The sequence below is a fragment of the Coloeus monedula genome (genome assembly GCF_965178545.1).
Source record: "Coloeus monedula genome assembly, chromosome: 30".
NCBI lineage: Eukaryota > Metazoa > Chordata > Aves > Passeriformes > Corvidae > Coloeus > Coloeus monedula.
In genome coordinates, this window is record NC_138810.1 from 3,310,628 (window position 1) to 3,331,663 (window position 21,036).

The following is a 21,036-nucleotide window of genomic DNA, read 5'->3' on the forward strand; positions in this document are numbered from 1 at the left end:
CTGTCCCTTGGCTGTCCCTGAGCACCTGAGCTGCTGCAACTTTCTGGAAGGACAGAATAGAGGTGATGAACTCGTGGAAGGTGTCCCTGCCCATGGAAGGGGGGTGGAACCGAGTGACCTTTGAGGTTCCTCCCAGCCCAGCCCAGTCTGTGACTTGGGGGACACCACACAGCACCACACCATCCACTTTCACAGGGGTTTTATTGCGCTCCATCTGCCTCCCCCAGCCCAGGGGGGACCGGGAATGCGGGGCCAGTCGCAGCTCTTGGGGCCGGGCTCAGCTCCCAGGGCCGGGCGCAGCTCCCAGGGCCGGTCCCAGCGCGGGCTCAGCTCTCGGGGCCGGGCTCAGCTCTCGGGGCTGGGCTCAGCTCTCGGGGCTGGGCTCAGCTCTCGGGGCTGGGCTCAGCTCCCAGGGCCGGTCCCAGCTCCCAGGGCCGGTCCCAGCGCGGGCTCAGCTCTCGGGGCCGGGCTCAGCTCTCGGGGCCGGGCTCAGCTCTCGGGGCTGGGCTCAGCTCCCAGGGCCGGTCCCAGCTCCCAGGGCTGGTCCCAGCGCGGGCTCAGCTCTCGGGGCCGGGCTCAGCTCTCAGGGCCGGGCTCAGCTCTCGGGGCTGGGCTCAGCTCCCAGGGCCGGTCCCAGCTCCCAGGGCCGGTCCCAGCGCGGGCTCAGCTCTCGGGGCCGGGCGCGTTCTCCCGCTCGCGGCGGCGCTGGAGAATCCGCTGGACGCGGACACTGCACAGGTACCCGGCGTACACCGTCAGCAGCATCATGGAGCCCGAGAACGCCTTGTAGCCAAAGTCTGCCAGCTGCTTTCTGGACACCATGGCTGCACCTGCGAGACAGACACAGAATCCCAGGATAGGCAGGGTTGGAAGGGACCTCTGGAGATCATCCAGTCCAACCCCCCTGTGTCCAGGCACGGTCACCCAGGGCAGGTGGCACTGAAATGTGTCCAGGTGGGCTTGGAGTGTCTCCAGAGAGGGAGACTCCCATAACTCCATGGGCAGCTGTTCCAGTGCTCTGCCCCCCATGGAAAGAAGTTCTTTCTCATGTTGAGGTAAAACTTCCTTGTGGTGTAATTTATGGCTGTTGCTCCTTGTCCTGTTTCTGGCCATCACCAAAAAGAGTCTGGCACCATCCTCTGACCCCTTGGAGATACTTATATGTATTCATAAAATCCCCTCTCAGTCTTCTCCTCTCCAGACTAACCAGGGCCAGCTCCCAGAGTCTCTCCTCGGAGAGATGCTCCAGATCCCTCAGCGTCTTTGTGGCCTGCACTGGACCCTCTCCAGCAGCTCCTTGTCTGTCCTGTTGTGAGGAGCCCAGAACTGGACAGAGCACTCCAGATGTGCCTCTCTAAGGCCAAGGGGCAGGATCCCCTCCCTGACCTGCTGGCCACGCTCTTCCCGATGCATCCCAGGATCCCACTGGTCCTCCTGGCCCCAGGTCACTCTGCCAGCTCATGGGCAACTTGTCACCCACCGGGAACCCCAGGTCCTTCTCCACAGAGCTGCTCTCCAGCAGATCACCCCCAACCAGTGATAGTACTTGGGGCTATTCCTCCGCAGGTGCAGGATCCTGCACTTGTTCTTGTTGAGCCTCATTATTCTACTAAATCACTAGGTTTCTGTTTGCCCAGTTCTCCAGCCGATGGAGGCCCTGCTGAACGGCAGCGCAGCCTTGGGGTGGATGAGCCACTGCCCCACATTTCGTATCATCACCAGACCTGCTCAGGGTACATTCGATCTTTCATCCAGGTCGGTGATGAACACGTTGAATGAGAATGAGCCCAGCAGTGGTCCCTGGTGAACTCACTGACTACGGGCCCCCAAGAAGGCAGCAGTGAGCAGGGCCGAGAGCGCGGATTTGCCCGTCCAGTCCATCATCCACTCCATCATCCCCTCCATCATCCACTCCATCATCCCCTCCATCATCCACTCCATCATCTGCTCCATCATCCACTCCATCATCCGCTCCATCATCCCGTCCGGTCCCCCGCACTCACCGCTCCCATCCCATCCCGTTCCCCCTCACTCACCGCTCCCGTTCCCCCTCACTCACCGCTCCCATCCCATCCTGTCCCATCCCGTTTCCCCTCACTCACCGCTCCCATTCCATCCTGTCCCCCCTCACTCACCGCTCCCATTCCATCCCGTCCCCCCTCACTCACCGCTCCCGTTCCCCCTCACTCACCGCTCCCATCCCATTCTGTCCCATCCCGTTCCCCTTCACTCACCGCTCCCGTTCCCCCTCACTCACCGCTCCCATCCCATCCTGTTCCATCCCGTTCCCCCTCACTCACCGCTCCCGTTCCCCCTCACTCACCGCTCCCATCCCATCCTGTTCCATCCCGTTCCCCCTCACTCACCGCTCCCATCCCATCCTGTCCCATCCCGTTCCCCCTCACTCACCGCTCCCATCCCATCCTGTCCCATCCCGTTCCCCCTCACTCACCGCTCCCGTTCCCCCTCACTCACCGCTCCCATCCCATCCTGTCCCATCCCGTTCCCCCTCACTCACCGCTCCCGTTCCCCCTCACTCACCGCTCCCATCCCATCCTGTCCCATCCCGTTCCCCCTCACTCACCGCTCCCATCCCATCCTGTCCCATCCCGTTCCCCTTCACTCACCGCTCCCGTTCCCCCTCACTCACCGCTCCCGTTCCCCCTCACTCACCGCTCCCATCCCATCCTGTCCCATCCCGTTCCCCCTCACTCACCGCTCCCGTTCCCCCTCACTCACCGCTCTCGTCCCCGCTCCGCCGCGCTCCCGGCCCGCGTCACGTGGCTGTCACGTGCCTCGTGTCGTCACGTGTGCCGCTGTCACGTGTTGCCGCCGGCGGGCGCGGGAAGCCCGCGCGGTGAGCGCAGCGCCCCCTGGCGGCGGCGCCGCCTCCGTGCCCCCTCAGGAGCCGCTGTCGCCGCCATCGCCGCCCGCACGGGCCTCCCTGCACGACCCCTCCCGCGGCTCTCCCTGTCTGAGGTGCGGCGCCGGCAGCCCGCAAGGGACATGGATGGAGCCGAGGCTCTCCGGGCCCTGCTGCAGCGCTGAGCCTCGGAGGCGCGGTGCCATCCCAGTGGTCATGGTGGCTTCACAAGGGCTGTGGTGACATCCTTAGGGTCCCAGTGCCTCCCCGAGGGTCCCAGTACTTTCTTGAGGGTCTCAGTGCCATTCCAAGGACCCCGGCGTCCTCCCAAGGACCCTGGTACCTGCCCAGGGTCCCAGTGTGCCCCCAGCCCGGAGCCTCCTTCCCTAGAGGCCGTGTTCCCCCAAGCTCCTGCCCGTCTCCCCTGTGGCAGCTGCTCCCCTCAGGAGCTCCTTTCCAGCACCTGAACTCTGCTGTCCCAGCCCTGCTCTATCCAGGGCTCTCTCGAGCTCCAAAGCTGACAGAATCACTCTTTTCCCCCTCCTCATCCTCCTTTCCCTAGCAGCAGCTCCCAGGGCTGCAGCACTGGGAGGTGCTGAGCCTGCAGAACATAATTCCAAATGGCAAAGGGAAGACTTTTTATAGGTCGGGAAATCCAGCTCCAGTGTGGGGTGTCTAAAACAAGAGATCAGTGTGCTGGTCCCCCCACATGAGACCTGGGACCTTCAGCAAGGGTCTGCAGGGACTTGGGCTCTTCCAGGGTCAAAGAAACGTGGACAAGGGGAATGCACAAAGCATTTCCATCTCAGAGGAGCTCCCAGCTAAACACAAATCCCTGCTTGGTCCTGCTGCAGCTCCAGGCAGCTGCTGACAGGAGTTTGTGTGAGGGAGCAGAGCTCAGGGACCCTCTCTCCTGCATGAGCCTCATATCCAAACACTTGGATTCCTGAAGCCCTTGAAGACAAAGAGAACTACAAGTCGTGCCAGCCCTGCAGGAACACGCTGGACTTCCTTTATCCTCCCTCCAAGCTCAATAAAGCTCCTCAACAGAGGAAGCCGTGTCGGCTCTCCCCATACGACAGCTCTGCTGAATTTAAAGGTCGCAGAGTGCCTGCTGAGAAAACGTGGCTAATAAAAGGCACAGAAACAAGTGCAGTGCCAGCAGATTAAATTCCCCTCGTAAGACACCAAGCAGAGGGTTCAGAGCCCTGGAAAGGTCACTCAGTACGGGGCTCCTTTAAAGACACACAGGGAAAAGGCGAGTCTGGGAAAAGCAGCTGGGAAGAGATGAATAAAATCCCACAGCGTGTCCTGGGAAGCCCAAACATCAGAGGAGGGGAGGCCTGGGGTGTGTGGGGCACAGTGGGATCCTGGCCTGGCTCCTGCAGCCCCCAGGTGAGGACTCTGGACCTGGCTCAATGTTGCAATCCCAACCCGCCATAGTCCTATGGCCAAATTTTAATCCTGGAACCGTTGCTAAGACAAAGCAAGTGGGACACTATGTGACGTTGTGGCTGAACAGGGACCTAGAGGGACATTCTTGCTGTTTCTGGGACAGCACGGGAGGGTGCAGAGCCAGGAGGGAACGGGCAGTGCCCTGTTCTGAGCACTCAGCAAGTCCAGCAGGCACCAACCCAGCAACAGCGACGCACTGGAGCTGCAGAACAAGGAGAGCATCTCCTATCTCCTCTCCATGTTTATTGTTATTTTAAAGGTACACTGCCAGTCAGAGACCCCTTGGCTCTGGGACTCGAATGGGGGAGAACAGGGAGCCCTGCAGCACTCCAGCCTTCCAGCCCAGGATCGGTGACCGCTGGACACGCTGGCCTGAGCAAACACCACCAGCTTCAGAGGAGCAGAGGGACACGTGGCACCTGGCCGGACAAGGGACAAATTTCAAAGGCTCAGTGTGAGGCCCAAAACCTCTATCCTGTCCTGGGACGTTGGACATCTCCATGTACCTGTTGTGGATCATATGCCTGTTCCTGCCCCGGTGCCAGTGGGCAGCTTGCAGCATCCCCACACGAGGGAAAGTGTGGGACCTCCTTCCTGAGCTCCTGGACAGCCACACGTGGAAGCACAGAGCGGTCTAAAGCACAGGCTGAAGCGAGCCAGAGGAAGGCAAAGGGTGGCTGTGGAGCATTTACTTAACAGCAACATGACCCAGGTGCCTTGTGGTGACCCATCTGCCTGCTGCGCAGGTACAAGCCAGGGGTCACACCAGCTGCTCACACAGACTCGGGGGCAGTTGGTCCCCGCAGTGCCAAGCTCCAGAGGACAAACTGAGACAGGGAGAGAAGTCAGCGGGCATGGAATTAGCACAGACAAACCTGTGACAACAGGGGAGCCCCCCAGGCCTGGGGCCAGGTCTGATAGAGAGAGCAAAAGTTCTAAACAAACAAGCTCCAGAGTGTCCCTGAGTCAGCAGGAACAGCTGGGGGAAAGCAGCACATGCCCGGCTGGCAAGGAATGCCATTGTCTGTGCTGGTGCTGCTTAGAAAGATCCTCAGCACCTCTGGAAGTCCTGAGGAGCTCCACTCACCAGGTGGAGCCTGGCAGGGGACTGTGCCCTCTCCACCAGACAGGGAATGCAAAAGCAGCAGCAGGTAGGGAAGAGCTGGTGTCACCCAGAGTGACCCCATGGGGCTAAGAGGGAGGACTTGGGACACTGTTTGCCCTCTCAGGCAGTGCCCAGCCCTCATCTATCATGATGGCCTGGCAGAGTCCTTCCCAGAGCTGAATCCACTGTGGCAAGAGGAAGTGGAAGGAGGAAGATGTTCAGCCCTGCTCAGGGCAGACCTTAGACAGCAGCAGAAATTAAATGAGCCCTTCAAAGAGAGAAAGAGGTCAGCAGGTACTTCTGTGCCAGGCTCAGTGTCCGGGGCAGTGTCCAGGGCTGGGGAAGGGAACCTCTGCCCTTCCAGCAGTCTGAAAAGGCTCCCAGGAGACCCGGACTCCATCCAAGGCTGTGGCAGCAGATCAGGTTGGTGTGGGCAGGAGCTCTCAGCACATCTCGGCAGGGCCTGTGATCTGCAGGCAGAGCCCCTTACATGTGCTCAGGGTGGTTCTGGAGACACGTGATGAAGTCAGTGACAGGTTTTCCCTCGTAGCAGATCCGATACACAGCAGTCAAGAGGGGGAACCTGTGGGCAGACAAAGAAAGTCACCAGAGATGGCAGAGTCTGAGGACCTCGACTTCTGTCATGGCATGCAGGAGCAGGTGGGCCAGTGGCACTGTGGCCCATCCAACAGGCCATTCCTGCCCAGCTGGTGTGACATGGGCAGTGCAGAGACACCAAAGGGCTTTCCCCTCCTGCTGCTTCTGAAAAGGTCCCAGCCCCACCCCAACGAAGCACACAGAGATTCCAGCACTCACTTCTCCACTACATTCTTGCTCTTGAGGATTCGATGCAGCTCAGCAGATGTCTGGGGACCCTGCAGCTTCTGCCCATTCAGCATCTCCTTCTCCAGCTGCTCGATGGACTGAAACAACCCAGCAGTGAGGAGCTGGACCTGCAATCTGGCTGCTGCACCACATTCCTGCTCTGGAGCTGGACTGCAGCACCAGCCAAGTGCAGGCAGAACCCACAGGATCACCTCCCTGCCTGCTCACCAGGTTGATGTAGGTATCATATAATCATGGAATATCCTGAGTTGGAAGGGACCCACAAGGATCATCCAGTTGAACTCCCGGCCCTGCACAGACACCCCAACAATCCCACCCTGTGCCTGAGAGCGTTGTCCAAATGCCCCTTGAACTCTGGCAGCCTTGGGGAGGTGAAGAACCTTTTCCTGATATCCAACCTAAACCTCCCCTGACACAGCTTCCTCCACACACATCAGTGTCAGCCGCTTCCAGCTCTGCTCACCTTCCCAGTCTTGGCAAAAGCCTCGGCAACCTTGCGGTTGCGGCCCCCATAGCAGGTGGTGATGAGGTCTGCAACTCCGCAGCTCTCCAGGAAGGTGGAGGGCGTGACAGGGCCCTTACAGAAGAGTTTGGCAAAGCCAATCATCTCCATCAGGCCCAGGCGGATCACGGCAGCCTTCGTGTTGTCGCCGTAGCCAAGCCCGTCACAGAAACCAGCTCCTACGGCTACCACATTCTGGAAAACAATGGCAACGTGGAGGGATCTCTTCCCAACGGAGCTCAGGGCTTGGCTGCATCCATGAGCAGCCTGTGTATCCCAAGCACTTGCTGCAGTCTGTGCCAGTGCCCATCGTCCCTCCTCCCCTGAGCTCCCTGCAGAGCCCTGCAGACTCCCAGGCTCTGCTAACCAAGCCCTGCACACCCACCTTGAGAGCCCCACAGATCTCTACAGCATCGGCTTCCTGCACCACTGACACACGGAAGTTGGGTGTCTGCATCAGGTCCTTCAGCATCTGCCCGTGCTTCATGTTCTTGCAGCCTGAGGAGACAAAGGGACGAGGAGGAAAGATGATGGGGAAGACCCTGAGGCAGGTCCATGCTCTCATGAAGGTCATCCAGTGAGAGGAACCTATTGCCCAACCGCTGGACATTGCTAAACATTTGCAGGTCCACAGAGAGCCAGGCACACATTGCCTGACAGATAAGCAACGTTCAACCTTGGCATTCCCAGAAGACAGGGAAACCCCTGCTGCTGTGTCAAGCAAGACAGAAATGACCTACTGAATGCTCAGTAGGTTAAAGGCATCTTCAAAGGTTGCAAATTTGGGGTTGGAGCTTTTTGTCCTCCCTGTCCCTGCGGGGTCCTGTGTGCTCACAGGGGTTGTGGGCTCTGCTCCACTTCTCCAGCCTTCTGCCCAGCGGGTTTGCTGTTGTTTAATAAAACAGACACTTTGAATGCCACAACTTCTGACCCAGCAAACAGTCCTGTTTGTTTTGGCTCTGTACAGCTGGTGAGCTCTGCACAGTTCCCAACAGTGTGGAGGATGTTGGAACAGTCACCAGATGAACTTCCAAGCAGCCCTGGCTGGCAACAACATGAGATCCAGGTGGGCATCCTGTGAAGCCCAAGGAGATCAAGGATGGAACTTATTCCTAAAGGGCCTCTTGGTGCCCACTCCTTTAATTTGTGCCAGGCAGCTGCCTGATGCCGGGTCCATGCTGGCAGGAATTTTCAGCTACACAACTCTATTGTTAATGAAGCGAGTGATCCCATTGTAAACCCTGGGAATGAGCTCAGCCAGCTCCTATGGAGTCTCCTGCCTTCCCAGGGAACAGGGCCAGTTCACCCGAGGCAGCAGGACTCTGAGCTGCGCTGTACTCCACCCTTTGCCTCTTCTGCTCATCACAAACGAAAGCTGCTAACGAGGAGGGATGCTGGCTCCTTACCGATGGTGGTTTCACAGAACTTCTCTTCTGCCACTTCGCTGGCAATGTTGGCCCCCATGAGCACGTTCATTTCTATTCCCAGTTTCTCATGGATGATGTCTGAGATCAGTCTCAGCCCATCTGGTCCTTCATCCACGCCCTGGGAGACAGCCAGGGACAGAGAGCACAGAATCAATTAGACTGGGAAAGATCTCTAAGGACACTGAGTCCAACCTTTGACTGAACATCACCTTGCCAACCAGACCATGAGCACCTGCCCCTCCTGGACACCAATCCCGTCATTCCCTGTGCTGCAATGCTCCAACCGATCCTGACACGCAGAGCTGCGCCCTGCTCAGCACCTGAGATCCCCCATATGCCCTCACCCTTCTTCACCAACACCTCCAAATCCCCACAAAGACTCTGCCCCCACTTCCCTTCTTCCCCCCCACTGCCCATTTCTTCTCCAAAATCCCTGGATCCCCCTAGCAGCCCCTCCAAGCCAGGCTGCTTCCAGCTCCCCTGCCTTGGCCTAGCACCCTGGCGAGTGCTGCTCCTGCTCACACCTTGATGAGCGACACCCCAACAGCCTCTTTCTTCACATGGCCCTTGAGCTGGTCACAGACTTGGCCGATGAACTGGTGAGGCACCACGAACAGGAGGACATCGGCCCCTGCACAGGCTTTGAGCAAGTCTGGCTCTGCCACCTGAATAAAATGTGACTGTCATTAGGGACTGGGAAGCTGGAAGGGAAGGAAGGGCCCAAAGTCACCATGCTGAGGTCCCTGCTAGAGCTGGCAGGGCAGAGGGGCTGGAGCAGATGGGATGATGCCAGCTCAGAGGCAGCCACATGGCCTCCAGCCCAGTCTGTGGGATGCCAGAGCAGGGGCAAAGGTGGGCAGTGAGAGCAGCCAGGGCTGCAGCTCATCCAAGCACAGATGAAGGTCAGAGGGAGGGCACAGCTGAGCCCTGCACAGCCCGATGCATCCCCTGCCTTCACACCCCGGGGTTCCAGCAACCCCCAGAGCTGCTGGCCTCTCTGCAGAGCCCAGTCGTCAGCTCTGCCTCTCGGAGAGGCTGCTGGCAGCCCACACTTACCACGTTGGGGGGCAGCTTGTGCCCCGGCAGGTACTTGACATTCTCGTGCTCCGTGTTGATGATGTCCGTGAGCCGCCGGCCGCCCACCTCCTCCTCCAGCACCCACATGTTCACCTGGCTCTCGAAGCTGCTCAGTCTCGCTGCGTTGCTGCCGGCGATCTTGGCGATGGCCGAGCCCCTGCGAGGGCAGAGGGAGGCCGTGGCTGTGGGCACTGGGGAGCCCAGGGCACCACAGGTCACCCTGTGACCTGCAGGAATGGGGACGGCTGGCACCGGCTACCGGGGGTGCCGGGGGGGCACAGGGGAGGACAGGGACCGCGCTGTGCTCGCCGAGGGGAGCCGGGTGCCCGGCGCTCACCAGTTGCCAGAACCCACGATGCAAACCTTCTTGCCACCCATGGTGCCGGAACCGGGGCTCTGCGGGCGCGGAACCCGCCGCTGCTATTTCAAGGCTGCCCGGAGCAGGGGCGGCCCCGGCCCGCCCCCGGCCCCGCCTCACCCCGGGGGCACCGGGCACCCGCTCCAGGCACAGCCGGTGCTCGGCAGGTGCAGAGCGTTGCCCTGGAGCAGCTCAGATCCCGCAGAACCAGGAGTCACAGAATCACAGAATTACGGAATATCCCGAGTTGGAAGGGACCCACAAGGGTCATTGAGTCCAAGCCCTGGCCCTGCACAGGACACCCCAACAGTCCCACCCTGTGCCTGACAGCGTTGTCCAAATGCCCCTCGAGCTCTGGCACGGTCAGGGTTGTGACCATTCCCTGGGGAGCCTGTTCAGTGCCTGAGCACCCTCTGGGGGAAAAAAATCCTCTTCCTAATACCCATCCCAACTCCCCTGACACAGCTCCAGCCGTTCCCCCGGCTCCTGTCCCTGTCCCAGAGAGCAGGGATCAGAGCTGCCCCTCGTGAGGAAGCTGCAGACCCCGTGAGGCCTGTGACTCGTGACTGCTGAGCCTTTCTGCATTAAAGAATTTCATTGTCCCCCTCCTGCTAAAAAGTGCCATTTCCCCACCACGAAGGAACAGAACTGCCTGGTGCAGCCCCAGGACTCGGCTCCTGCCCCCATCACAGCCTGAGGCAGCAGCACTTTTCTTGTCACACAGAGGATCCCTCCCTTGCCCCAGGGGCTCCCAGGTCTGCAGCAAGGCACTTACGTTCTATAAACAAGCAGGGTGAAGAGAATAAATCTCCTTTTGCATAATTTTAAACCCTTGTATGTACACCTTAATACAGTTTCCCCCAAATTCTGCCCTACTCCCCTGGGATGTCCAACCGGCTGCCACAATCCAGCAAACTGGACACGGGGCAGTTCAGGATTTATTAGCCCTGGCCACTGGATTTCCAGTTTTGCTCAAGTTACTTTGTTTACCACAAAAGCAGCTTAGCAGAGTCTGCAAGCTGGGACATCCCTTCATGAAGGGCTCGCTATAAATGGCCAAAATATGAAGAACATTTTCTCTCCAGTCACTTAACCCTGCTGGCTTTGAAAAGAAGGCAGAGATAATCCTGTCCCTTCTCTGGGAGTCACCAGTCTCATCCCCCATGGCAGCTGGGAGAGTGTGGCTGTCAGCATGGAAGGAGGACAGCTTCCTTCACAGGAGTCTTTTATTAAAACTGGGTGACGTCTACAAGGATACAGTACAAAAAAAAAAATTTGGTCCATGGAAAAAACCGTAATATTCAGTTAAGAAAAGCAGTTACTCTGCAACAGCTACGTTTGCCTATGTAGAACTCAGCATCCCTCCTGTGGGAGTACCCTGAGGAGTCAGGGGCTGCTTCTCCAGCACCAAGACCTTCACCCCAGTACCACAGAGGAGCATTTCAGAAGGGCAAAGGAGAGGGGAAGTAGAGAGTCTATTACTCACAGACATGTAGTAACACAGACACAAGGAGTAGTAGGGCCACCCAGGCGCTCCAACTCACAGCAGCTCCCCAGCCACACTGAACTGGGTGAGGGCTCATCAGTAACATGATCCTGCAGCTATTCCAAGAGTCAGACGAACCTTTGAGTCCATTTGCATTACAGTCCCGAGCAGAAACACTGGGATCAGGGTGAAGAGGAGCTATTTCATTCTCCTAAGCCTGACCACCAGTAACTCATTCCAGGAGGAGGCATCGGGGCTGCTACTCCTCACAGTGGAGAAAATCTATTTGTACATTCCTGAACCATGCTGGGCCCTATGGCAGCCCCACAGCCTAAAACTTGACTAAAAACCACAGGAGCTTCAGCATGGAAATACCTGCTAACTCACATATATGCTTGGAAAAATGTCCATTTCCAAGGACTGTCCTGTTACACCCTTGGATCCACACGAAGGAGCCTCTGGTCCCCACAGCAAGTGACACAGGACAACTGTCCCAAAGGAATAAGCCTACAACACTGTCCCTGCAGAATTCCAGGCAGCTGCTGCATTCCTTCTCCCTGCTCCAGGGAAAACAAGCAGCCACGTGGTTTGCTGGAACCCACTTGGAGGTGTTTGAAGTGCAGAGCGCTGCATCACTCCAACGCTTCCACATCCCTGCAGGAAGCCAACGCCTTGTCTCCCTGTGATCCCAGCCTGGGACAGTCCGTCACGGAACACAAAGGGAATGGGGCAGGGAAGAAGGGAGAAGGGAAGAAGCAATTCTCTACACAGTTCAGTTACTTCCTCAAGGAGGAGAGTGACCTATGAGGCAGCCCAGTGCAGCAGCACCCTCTGAGGAGGGGGTGAGGGCAGGGGAGGTATGTCAGCTCACGGCATCCTGCCCACAACAGCGCCTGGCACGGGCTGTAAAATGTGGCACGGAAGAGCCCAGCCACACCTTAAAGCAGAGCCAGGCTTCAGAGCCAGCTCTGAGTGCCCAACCAGGTGCTGGCTGGGGAGGAATGGGCTGAGAGTCACTGAGTCACTCTGGCTACCGGGGACACTACAGGCAGTGCAGAGTCATGGGGACGCTCGTGGAAGCCTTGGGACTGACAAGGCAACAGTCAGGAAGAAAACCAGGTAGAAATGTGCGCTCATTGGAGCCTGTCTGCTTGCCACAGCCCACGAGACCCCAGGTGTCCTGGACTTGCCCCAGCAGGGACAATACCAGGATGAGTAACGTGGGCCTCGCTGCCGGAGTGGGATTCTGTGAGCTGGAACAGGGAGCTCTGCAGCTCTGTCTCCACAAACAGCTGTGATGCTTCTGCCTGGGGAGGAGCAGAGCAGCCTATGTGTTCCGGATCCCCAGGGCCTGCTCCAATTCCTGCCGTCTCTGCTGCACCTGCAAGAGGAGCCAAGTCGCAGCATTAACACACTTCGGTGGTGCAGCACCAGAGCACCCAGTTAACACAGGAGCCAGCTGGGAAAGGGCAAGCTCAAACTGGGAGTGAGATGCAACCACCACCTTCCCCCAGCACCGTGCGGCCCGAGGAGGGACAGGCACGGAGAGGGACCCCCGCTCGGGGACACTCACCTTGGAGTAGAAGTATCGGCACACGGCCTCCTGCGCCCACGGCTGGAAGTAGAACTCGGCTCTGCGCTCCTCCTCGGGATTCCCAACGACATCAGTCATTGTCTGGGGAGCACAAAGACACAACAGCTCAGCGAGCGCAACAGCTCTGCCTGTGCTGAGCAAACCCATCCCCTCCCCTTTCCTCACAGACATCTCAGTGCACTCAGCTCAGCTTCTTATGCTTGACTCAAATCCCAGCCTTGCTTTCTGAGGAGGAAATTGCCTCTTTCTCTCTGTGGGAGCTCATTCTAATGAGGGAAAAGTATGAACCTTCCACACAAGACAAAGCTTTTACCTTCAGATCCCGGCACTGGGACTGGAGCCAGTCATTGATGAAGCCCTGAGGATCTCGGGCAAAGCTCAGCATGAACTCGCGCTGTGTCTTCAGCTGGTTGATGGTCTCAATTGTTTCATGGATCTGAAGGAGACAAATACAGAACGGAACTGCTGAACAGGGAAGTCAGAAACATAAAGAGATCCAACACATGAAGGCAAATTCTTACACTCTCTGGTTGACTTACACTTACCAGGATTTTCAGTTCTCAGTTTCCTGCTCTAAATATCACCAATTTTCCCATAGACTATCGTTTGCTTTAAAAATTACATTTCCAGGTACAGCCACATGTTTGTAAGCACGGCTCATCCCACTGCAGCTTCCAAACAACAGAGCACTCCTGTCCCATCCACAGACACATGCCTGCCCAGCAACAAGGACAGCAGACCTGAAGGAGCTTTTCCTACCTTGTTATCCAGAGCAGCAATTTCCTGTTGACTGGCTGTGGAGAGCAGAAAGGAATTCATCTGAGTTTTCAGGGTATCGTCCACCTCCACATCAATGTCATAGCAGGCTGTTTTCTTCTGGTCATTTGGGTCAACACTGAGGACATCCACAAGAAGCCAAAATCAGGGAGTAGCTCCAGAAAGAAGGCAAAATCTGGGACTAGTTCAAGAAAGCAGCAAATGCAGCTCCTCTGGGATGCCGCAGCGAACGGACTGCAGGCAGGGACAGGGACAAACCATGCCACTATCAGCCTCAGCCCCAAAAGTAGCAAAAGCCCACCGAGGGCTTTGCAGCAAAAGAAATGAGTGATTGCTCCAAGGTTTCCATCCACAGCAAAGGACAGCAGGGACGTGAGAGTGCCTTTGGAAGAGGGGTGGCTGCTCTTGTACAAAGGAACAGTGACAGGCAACACGAGAACTGCTGCTGAACATCAGGACATACCACACTGTCTTCCTGTGCCAGCCTCATCCATCCCTCCCGCTCCTTCCTGGAAACAGGAGCTCACCTGATCACGTGATTGATGATGATCGGTTCAGGGGGCATCAGCAGGGCGTGAAGCCTTTGTGGGATTTCAGAGAACTTCATCCGCTGCGACTCAAATATCTGTGACAGAGACAGGGCTGAGGGAGGAGCAGGGGCTCGGTGCAGCCACCCCCGGCTGCCCACACGGGGAAACTGATGCAGCTGCTGCTGTTCCAGCCCCGCCGTTCCTCACCTGCTGCAGGTACTTGTCACAGATGACGAACTCCCGCTCGTGGGGGTCCTGCAGCTTGTGGGTCTTGATGTACTGCCACAGGGCCTGGATGATCACGGGCCGGGTCTGGGTGTGGATGCCCAGGAGCCGAGCCAGGCGCGGATCCAGTTTGAACTGGGGAGGCTGAACAAAGAGCACGGAGAGGTGAGGCGGCCCCAGACACAGGTAATGGCACATGCCCAGCACTGCTGCTCCCAGCATGGAATTGTGGAATGGTTTGGGCTGGGAAGAACCTTAAAGAAATCCCATTCCACTCCCTGCCATGGCAGGGACACCTCCTGCTATCCCAGGTTGCTCCAGACCCCATCCAACCTGGCCTTGGGCACTTCCACAGATGGGGCAGCCACAGCCTCTCTGGGCATCCTGTGCCAGGGCCTGCCCACCCCCAGAGGGAGGGATTTCTCCCTGCTATGCTACCTGGTAATCCAGCATCAGCAGGACAGTGCAGCGCACGTTCACATCTCCCGGCCTCTTCACCTGGAAGCCGTCTGTCTCCTGAGTCGTAGCAGTCCTGTGCCACTGGAAAATGAGAGGGAATTTAGAAGCCCCTCCACACGTGATTCCTCCTGCTCCTGCTGCTGGGCATCCAAAAGCTTTGCCAGTAAATCCCACCCAACTAGAGGAAGCTCCAATTCTTCCCCCTCAGAGCTTGAAACAAGAGTCAGTACATTTGTTCCGACCTTCGGCAAGTGAGAGGAAAAGCCAAAGGGAGAATTCAAGAGCTCCTGGCTGTCAGGAGCCTCAAGGATTCCCACCTGCCAAGTTATTAATGACACACAAACCCAACCTGCTGAAACACCAACCCACTTTTAGAGGAAACACAGCAAAAAGCAGCTCACCTCTACTAGGTGATTGTCAGGGCCATACAGGTCTTTATCAAGTTCAATGACCAGAGATTTAAAGAAGGACGAAAATTTTCTTTTCTGCTTGGTGGCATCATATTTGGACAGAGCAGACTGCAAGCAACACAGGGAGGAAGAGGGTTAGGGCAGCAAGTCTCAGCACTCAAGCACAGCCACCGTGCACAACAGCTCCTGTAAGTTCTGAACGCCTGAATTCACCAACGTGTGCTCAAAAATCAAGTTCCCAAGTCAGAAAGGGAAAGACTGGAGTTAAAGATGAGCTCGCAGGAGTTAAACCCCTCAGCAGTTACGTACAGTGCCAGTGCCCTGGTTCTCAGAGCCGGGGACACAAGTGCCACTGAGCTGCTCTCACCAGTGATTCTCACAACTCTAAGAGCTTTGGACAACTCATGTCCTGCCGTGGGGATACCCATCGGTCTCCAAGCTGGGCTCTCGGTCTCGTCACCATCAGACTCCTTGGAAAACAGAGATGAAGGAGGACATCAAGCCCTAGCTGTGCTCTCAGACACTAGGAAACTGGTTTCATTGCCAATTCCAGATCCACAGTCTCCTCTGAGGTTGGGTACTTCCCACTTACATCCTCCAACAGCCGTCCTTCCACCCGAAGCTCCCAAGAGGCGACGGTTCCTTCACCATCCTCCGCATCCGACTTGGCTGGGTTGAAGGTGTTGGAGATAAAAATACGCAGCTTTCGCTTTTGCTACGAGAAAAAGCATCAGCCCAGTGTTAATCCCCACGTACAGGGCCAACTGTCCTGCACAAGTTTTGCTAAAACTGAGCTCAATGTTTTCAGCTGCCTCACATTCCCCCTCTCCTGGGGCAGACAGCGAGGACAGAGGTGGTGCTGGTCCCAGTCCTCAGCTGTGTGCAGAGCACTGGGACCCCTGACATGCCACACTCACAGGACACGACCCTTCAGTGCCCTCCTGCTGCCTGAACTCAGCAGCCTCCAAACCCTGGACAGGACCCATGGCCTCCCCTACCTTGATGGGGCGTTTCAGAGCCTCCTGGATATCCAAGCGCTTCCTCATGATGGTCTGGTCCAGCTTCCTCTCGAAGGCCAACAAGTCCATGTAGGCCTGGGATTCGGGCACGAGCTCACGGATCTGTGGCCAAGCAAGGATGGAAATGCCCATCAGCTCCCCAGAGCGCCCCGGGCTGCCTCACCTCCCCCCGAGCCCCTCCCCGTGCCCCACTCACCCGCTGCGGGAGGATTTTATCTGCCATCTTCTTCTTCTTGGCGCTGACAGAGGCAAGAGGCAAAACGGGCGTGAAAATGGGAACGGTTCTGGGCACAGGAACCCACAAACCTGCAGCAGCAACTGGCCAGTGACTCCTGGGCCCTGCTCCAGTGTGACTAACTGGTTATCCCAAAGCTTCCCACCCCTCTGAGCACTCAGAAGGGAGTTACATCTGTTGGAAAGGGGGCTGAATCCATTGGAAAGGGTGCTGCATCCCTTGGGAAGCTGGACCTGACACAACCAAGTGACCCTCCAGCCTCAATCAACTTTGGAGTGGCTTTTCCAGGAATAGCATTTTAAATCCAGGATGGATTCCATTCTCGCTGGGGCATCACATCGGGATGCAGGCACTTGTCATAAACTCAGCCCTGCCCTGCCCAGTGTTGTCTGTGGGGAGTCCTCCAACCCCAGGGGAATGCACAAGCTCCTGACAGGACCTTCCAGCCCCCATGGCCAAGAACTCCCGAATCCTTGAGGCTGGAAAAGACCTTCCAGCCCCTCGAGTCCAACCTGTGCCCGACCTCCACCCTGTCACCAGCCCAGAGCACTGAGTGCCACAGCCTGTCACTCTCTGGACACCTCCAGGGATGGGAGCTCCACCACCTCCCTGGGCAGCCCCTTCCAAGGCCTGACCATTTCCATGAAGAAATTTCTCCTGAACCCCAGGACAGCTCAGGGATGTCCCGTCTGCCCAGGGATGTCCCCTCTGCCCAGGGATGCTCCAACTGCCTGGGAACGCCCCGGGATGTCCCCAATAGCCCGGGGTGTCCCCGTTCGCCCCAGGATGCGCCCTCTCCCCGTGCCCCCGTGCCTTACTTGTGGTTGCGGTTGGGCACCGCCTGCGGCTGCACCTGCTGAAGCTGCTGCGGCGCCGGCCGCTTGCGAGCCTGGTCCAGCCCGGCCTGCGCCAGCGCGGGCCGCACCGCAGGGCTCCCGCCGTACCCGGGAGGCCCCATGGCCGGGCCCTGTGGCGCCAGGCGGCCGCCCGGCAGCATCCCGGGGCGCTGCGGAGAGAAGAGACCCGGTCAGCGCCCGCCGCGCCCGGCCCCGCGCCCCGCCCCGTGCCGCCCCGCCTCACCGGGTAGGCGGCTCCGGGCAGCGGCGAGCGGTACAGGCCCTGCCCCGGCGCCGGGCCCATGCGCACCGCCCCGCCCGGCGCTCCCGGGCCCAGCGCGGCCCCGGGCGCGGCCCCGGCGCCGCCGCCGCTCGCAGGCCCCGACTGGAACCCGGCCCGCGCCGCCATCTTGTCCCGCACAAAGGGAGCGGAACCGGAAACGGCCCCACACGGCGCGCGGAGCGCCGGGGCGGAGCCGCCCCCGCCCGCCGCCGGCAGCGCCCCCTGCCGGTGGGGAGGACCGAGCGGCGGGATTCGGGGGGAATTGGGGCCGTGAGGGGTTGGGAGTGCGGGAAGGGGGGTCGGGGGTGGGAACGGGGACCTTGAGGAGTGGGACTGGGGGCACGGGATCGTCCCAGAAGCTGGGAAGGCCGTGATTACAGCCCCTGTGCCCTGGTCCTGAGCCGCCCTCGCTCCGGGATGTGCTCGGAGGGAGATGGATGTGGCTTCCCCAGGGATGAAGGGCTCCAGTGTGCAGGTGTGGCAGTGACAGCCCTCACCAGAGCTGCCCTCCATAACGTTCAGGAGGAATTTCTTCCCTGAAGGGGTGGTCAGGCATTGGAAGGGGCTACCCCGGGAGGTTGTGGAGTCCCCGTCCCTGGAGATGTCCAGGGAACAACTGGACATGGCACTCAGGTGCTCTGGTGGGGATCGATCACAGCATGGACTTGGTGATTTTTTCCACCCTCAGGGATTCTGGGATTCTGGGATCTTAGGCATGAAGCTTATGGGGAAAACAAATGGCCATGAATGGGTCCAGTTTGTGCAGGTTCGGGCCGAGCACCAGGGAAAAGATTCCTGTCTCCCCTGGGGTTCCACAGAGAGCAGGAAGTTGGAGTTAAAGGCCACTTTCTGCAAGTATTAACATTAAGTTCCTTTTCCCTGAAGCAGTTTCCTGTGCTCAGAGAGAAAAGGGACACAAATCCAGTCAGCATTAATCCATGGAAAAAGCCAAGTGCGCAGTCACACCACGAGTATTAATTAAACAATTAATGATGATCATCTGATGAGCACTGCCTCCAGCCTGGGGGTCCCAGCACAGGGAGGATGTGGAGCTGCTGGAGTGAGTCCAGAGGAGGCATCAAGATGAGCAGAGGGATGGAGCAGCTCTGCTGTGAGAAAAGGCTGGGAGAGCTGGGATTGTTCAGGGGAGATTGTTCAGGGGAGAGGAGAAGCTCCGGGATGACCTCACTGTGTCCTTCCTCCTTTCTCCTGCCCCGAGGGTTTGGTGGAACAGCTTTGCAAATGCCTCCCTTGCACCTGCTGGCAGCTCCATGGAAACCTCCGTGCCCAGCCAGCCTGGCTCTGGCTCCAGGACAGCAGCACCCAGGACTGTGTGATTGTCTCTCGGTGCCTGTTTCCACTGGCAGCCAGCGAGGGGTGACCGGGAATTCTGGCCCGCGAGGGGAGCTGGTGGAACCTCGGGATCTCCACAGACCCGAAAGGGCTGAATGTCTCTGGATCCCAGACGGGCTGAGGCTCCCTGGATCCTGAACGGGCTGAGGCTCCCTGGATCCTGAACGGGCTGAAGCTCCCAGATCTCAGATAAGCTGAGGCTCCCCAGATCCTGAACGGGCTGAGGCTCCCTGGATCCTGAACGGGCTGAAGCTCCCAGATCTCAGATAAGCTGAGGCTCCCTGGATCCTGAACGGGCTGAGGCTCCCTGGATCCTGAACGGGCTGAAGCTCCCAGATCTCAGATAAGCTGAGGCTCCCTGGATCCTGAACGAGCTGAGGCTCCCTGGATCCCAAACAGGCTGCAGCTTCAGATCCTGAGCAGACTGAAGGTCCCCAGATCCCAAACAAGCTGAAGCCCTGGCTCCCGCCCAGGCTGATGTTCCCAGCCCACTCCTGCTGTCCCGCGATGCTCCGATGGACCAGAGCAGCTTTTGCACGGCCCATCCGCTGCCGGCGGTACCTGCCCGGTCCCCGGTGCCTTCCCACGGGAATTGCAGGGCTGCGCTGCCCGTGCGGCTCGGACACCTCGTCACGGAGTCCTCGGAGAGCCGGGCTGTGGCAGATGGACGGGGTGACCCGCTCCCAGCACAGCCAGCAGGTCCGGGGCGAGCTGGGAGGCGATTGCGGCTCCCGGGGCCGGGGCAGCGCCGGGAGCGCCGCGGGGAGCGAGCGGGCTCTGGCCGTGATTAACCGGGTTCATTAACGCCCTCCTGGCCCGGCCGCTCTCCTTCAAATCCCACCCCCGGCTCTGGCCGGGAAGCACCAGAGCAGGGTGAGACTGTTCTAGTTGAGATGCAAAACACTCCTCTGCCATTTCCAGGAGCCGCGGGGCCATGGTCGGAGCCAAGGGACCGGGGGGAGGGTGGGGGGATGTGTGTTGGCATTTCAGCGTTCCCTACCCGCTCCTACTCCCTATTATTCAGTCTCCATGGAGTCCTGAGGGCTTTTTTTGATGCCCAGTGTTGGATCTGCTCTGTTGTTAACTTTTGCTCTTCGTAGCTGGGAATTTTTAGGACAGAAGGTGTGTTTGTATTTGGGTTGTGCTCCCAGGGCCCCTGCCAGGGTAAAACTCCACCTGGTGACTCCTGTTGGACCTCAGGTGGGTCCCAAACCACGGAGGTGTTGGAGCTGTCGGGAATTAACAGCTCCGTGTGTGTTAATCCTCCTCTCCCTGCTCGGGAGCAGCAGTCGGCTCCCTCCTCCAGCCCTGCGTCCCTCGGGATGCATTCCCAAGGCAAGGCAGCGAGGCTGGAGCTCGCTGAGGCACCCGGAGCACCCAGGAAAGGGAGGCTCAGGCCAGCCTCAGCTCTGACACATGGGACGCTCTGCATGTCCCAGGCAGCACTGAAGTCTGGCCCAAAGCTTTTTCCTCCCCCTCCCTTTCCTTTGGCTCCAGGAGCATCCCGGGATGAGGCTGTCCCCAGCTGCCTCCTCGGGGGAGCATTTCCAGCAGCTCAGCAAGAGAGAAAGGCTCAGCGTGGGGGAGTTATAGCATTTATATCATTCTTTATATCATCGTTGTTAAGAGTAGCAGGTATTGATGTACAATGCATCTGTCATCTTATTGTGCTTCCTATGAAAATGTGTGTACATAGTACAGATACCGGAGAGAATTCCACACTTTATACACTTGAAGGCATTCAGAGATCAGTAACAGAAAAAAAAAATGGCACAAGAACAAGGCCTAAATGCTACTGGATGGGTATCTACACTGGCATGATGCATATAGATATATATATATATATATGTACACATATATATATAGTCATATATATTATATATAAGAAATATAAAATGCCGATGACATAATAACAAAAAAAGCATTTTCTTCAACAGGTGAGCCTCAAGGTCAAATCCCAGCCCCATCTTTAAAAGCTTGAATGGGAAAGAGAAAGAAAGAAAATAAATAAATGAAACGCGATGAAACATTAGGAGAAATCCATAAGAAAATTTATGGATGTGGCTGACCCGTTGTCTTTGGGTGATCGCTGGATACAAAGGACTGACCCCCAGTTCCTAATTTTGGTCAGGAAGCAAATAATAAGAATAAAAATGACAAGAATAAAAACAAAACTGCAGTTTAGAAACAAAAATC

At 57.8% G+C, this 21,036-nt stretch overlaps 3 protein-coding genes across 3 annotated transcripts; all 3 read right to left on the reverse strand.

Moving 5' to 3' along the window:
* Positions 1-184: 184 nt before the first annotated feature.
* Positions 185-2,804, reverse strand: COX14 (cytochrome c oxidase assembly factor COX14). The gene is made up of 2 exons (XM_082298985.1): positions 2,740-2,804; positions 185-830 (listed from the first exon to the last, which is right to left on the reverse strand). The coding sequence occupies exon 2, from the start codon at positions 820-822 to the stop codon at positions 664-666; it is 159 nt and encodes a 52-aa protein (XP_082155111.1). The 5' UTR covers positions 823-830; positions 2,740-2,804; the 3' UTR covers positions 185-663.
* A 1,723-nt stretch (positions 2,805-4,527) lies between these two features.
* Positions 4,528-9,680, reverse strand: GPD1 (glycerol-3-phosphate dehydrogenase 1). The gene is made up of 8 exons (XM_082299072.1): positions 9,613-9,680; positions 9,255-9,432; positions 8,723-8,863; positions 8,178-8,316; positions 7,157-7,269; positions 6,733-6,966; positions 6,240-6,346; positions 4,528-6,006 (listed from the first exon to the last, which is right to left on the reverse strand). The coding sequence occupies exons 1-8, from the start codon at positions 9,651-9,653 to the stop codon at positions 5,910-5,912; spliced, it is 1,050 nt and encodes a 349-aa protein (XP_082155198.1). The 5' UTR covers positions 9,654-9,680; the 3' UTR covers positions 4,528-5,909.
* A 1,117-nt stretch (positions 9,681-10,797) lies between these two features.
* Positions 10,798-17,613, reverse strand: SMARCD1 (SWI/SNF related BAF chromatin remodeling complex subunit D1; the record flags this gene model as incomplete). Its single annotated transcript, XM_082299102.1, has 13 exons — positions 10,798-12,500; positions 12,693-12,794; positions 13,027-13,149; positions 13,473-13,608; positions 14,018-14,115; positions 14,228-14,389; positions 14,684-14,785; positions 15,106-15,222; positions 15,707-15,829; positions 16,113-16,235; positions 16,330-16,372; positions 17,187-17,374; positions 17,449-17,613. The coding sequence occupies 13 exons, from the start codon at positions 17,611-17,613 to the stop codon at positions 12,447-12,449; spliced, it is 1,536 nt and encodes a 511-aa protein (XP_082155228.1). The 3' UTR covers positions 10,798-12,446.
* Positions 17,614-21,036: the final 3,423 nt, after the last annotated feature.

Bases quoted from the DNA above. Each gene is read 5' to 3' on its own strand.
- COX14 (XM_082298985.1), bottom strand. From the start codon at position 822: ATGGTGTCCAGAAAGCAGCTGGCAGACTTTGGCTACAAGGCGTTCTCG.
- GPD1 (XM_082299072.1), bottom strand. From the start codon at position 9,653: ATGGGTGGCAAGAAGGTTTGCATCGTGGGTTCTGGCAACTG. The intron at 8,864-9,254 runs GTAAGTGTGGGC...CATTTTATTCAG, and splicing joins ACAAGCTGCCCCCCAACGTG to GTGGCAGAGCCAGACTTGCT. The intron at 6,967-7,156 runs GTGGGTGTGCAG...ATTGTTTTCCAG, and splicing joins AGATCTGTGGGGCTCTCAAG to AATGTGGTAGCCGTAGGAGC.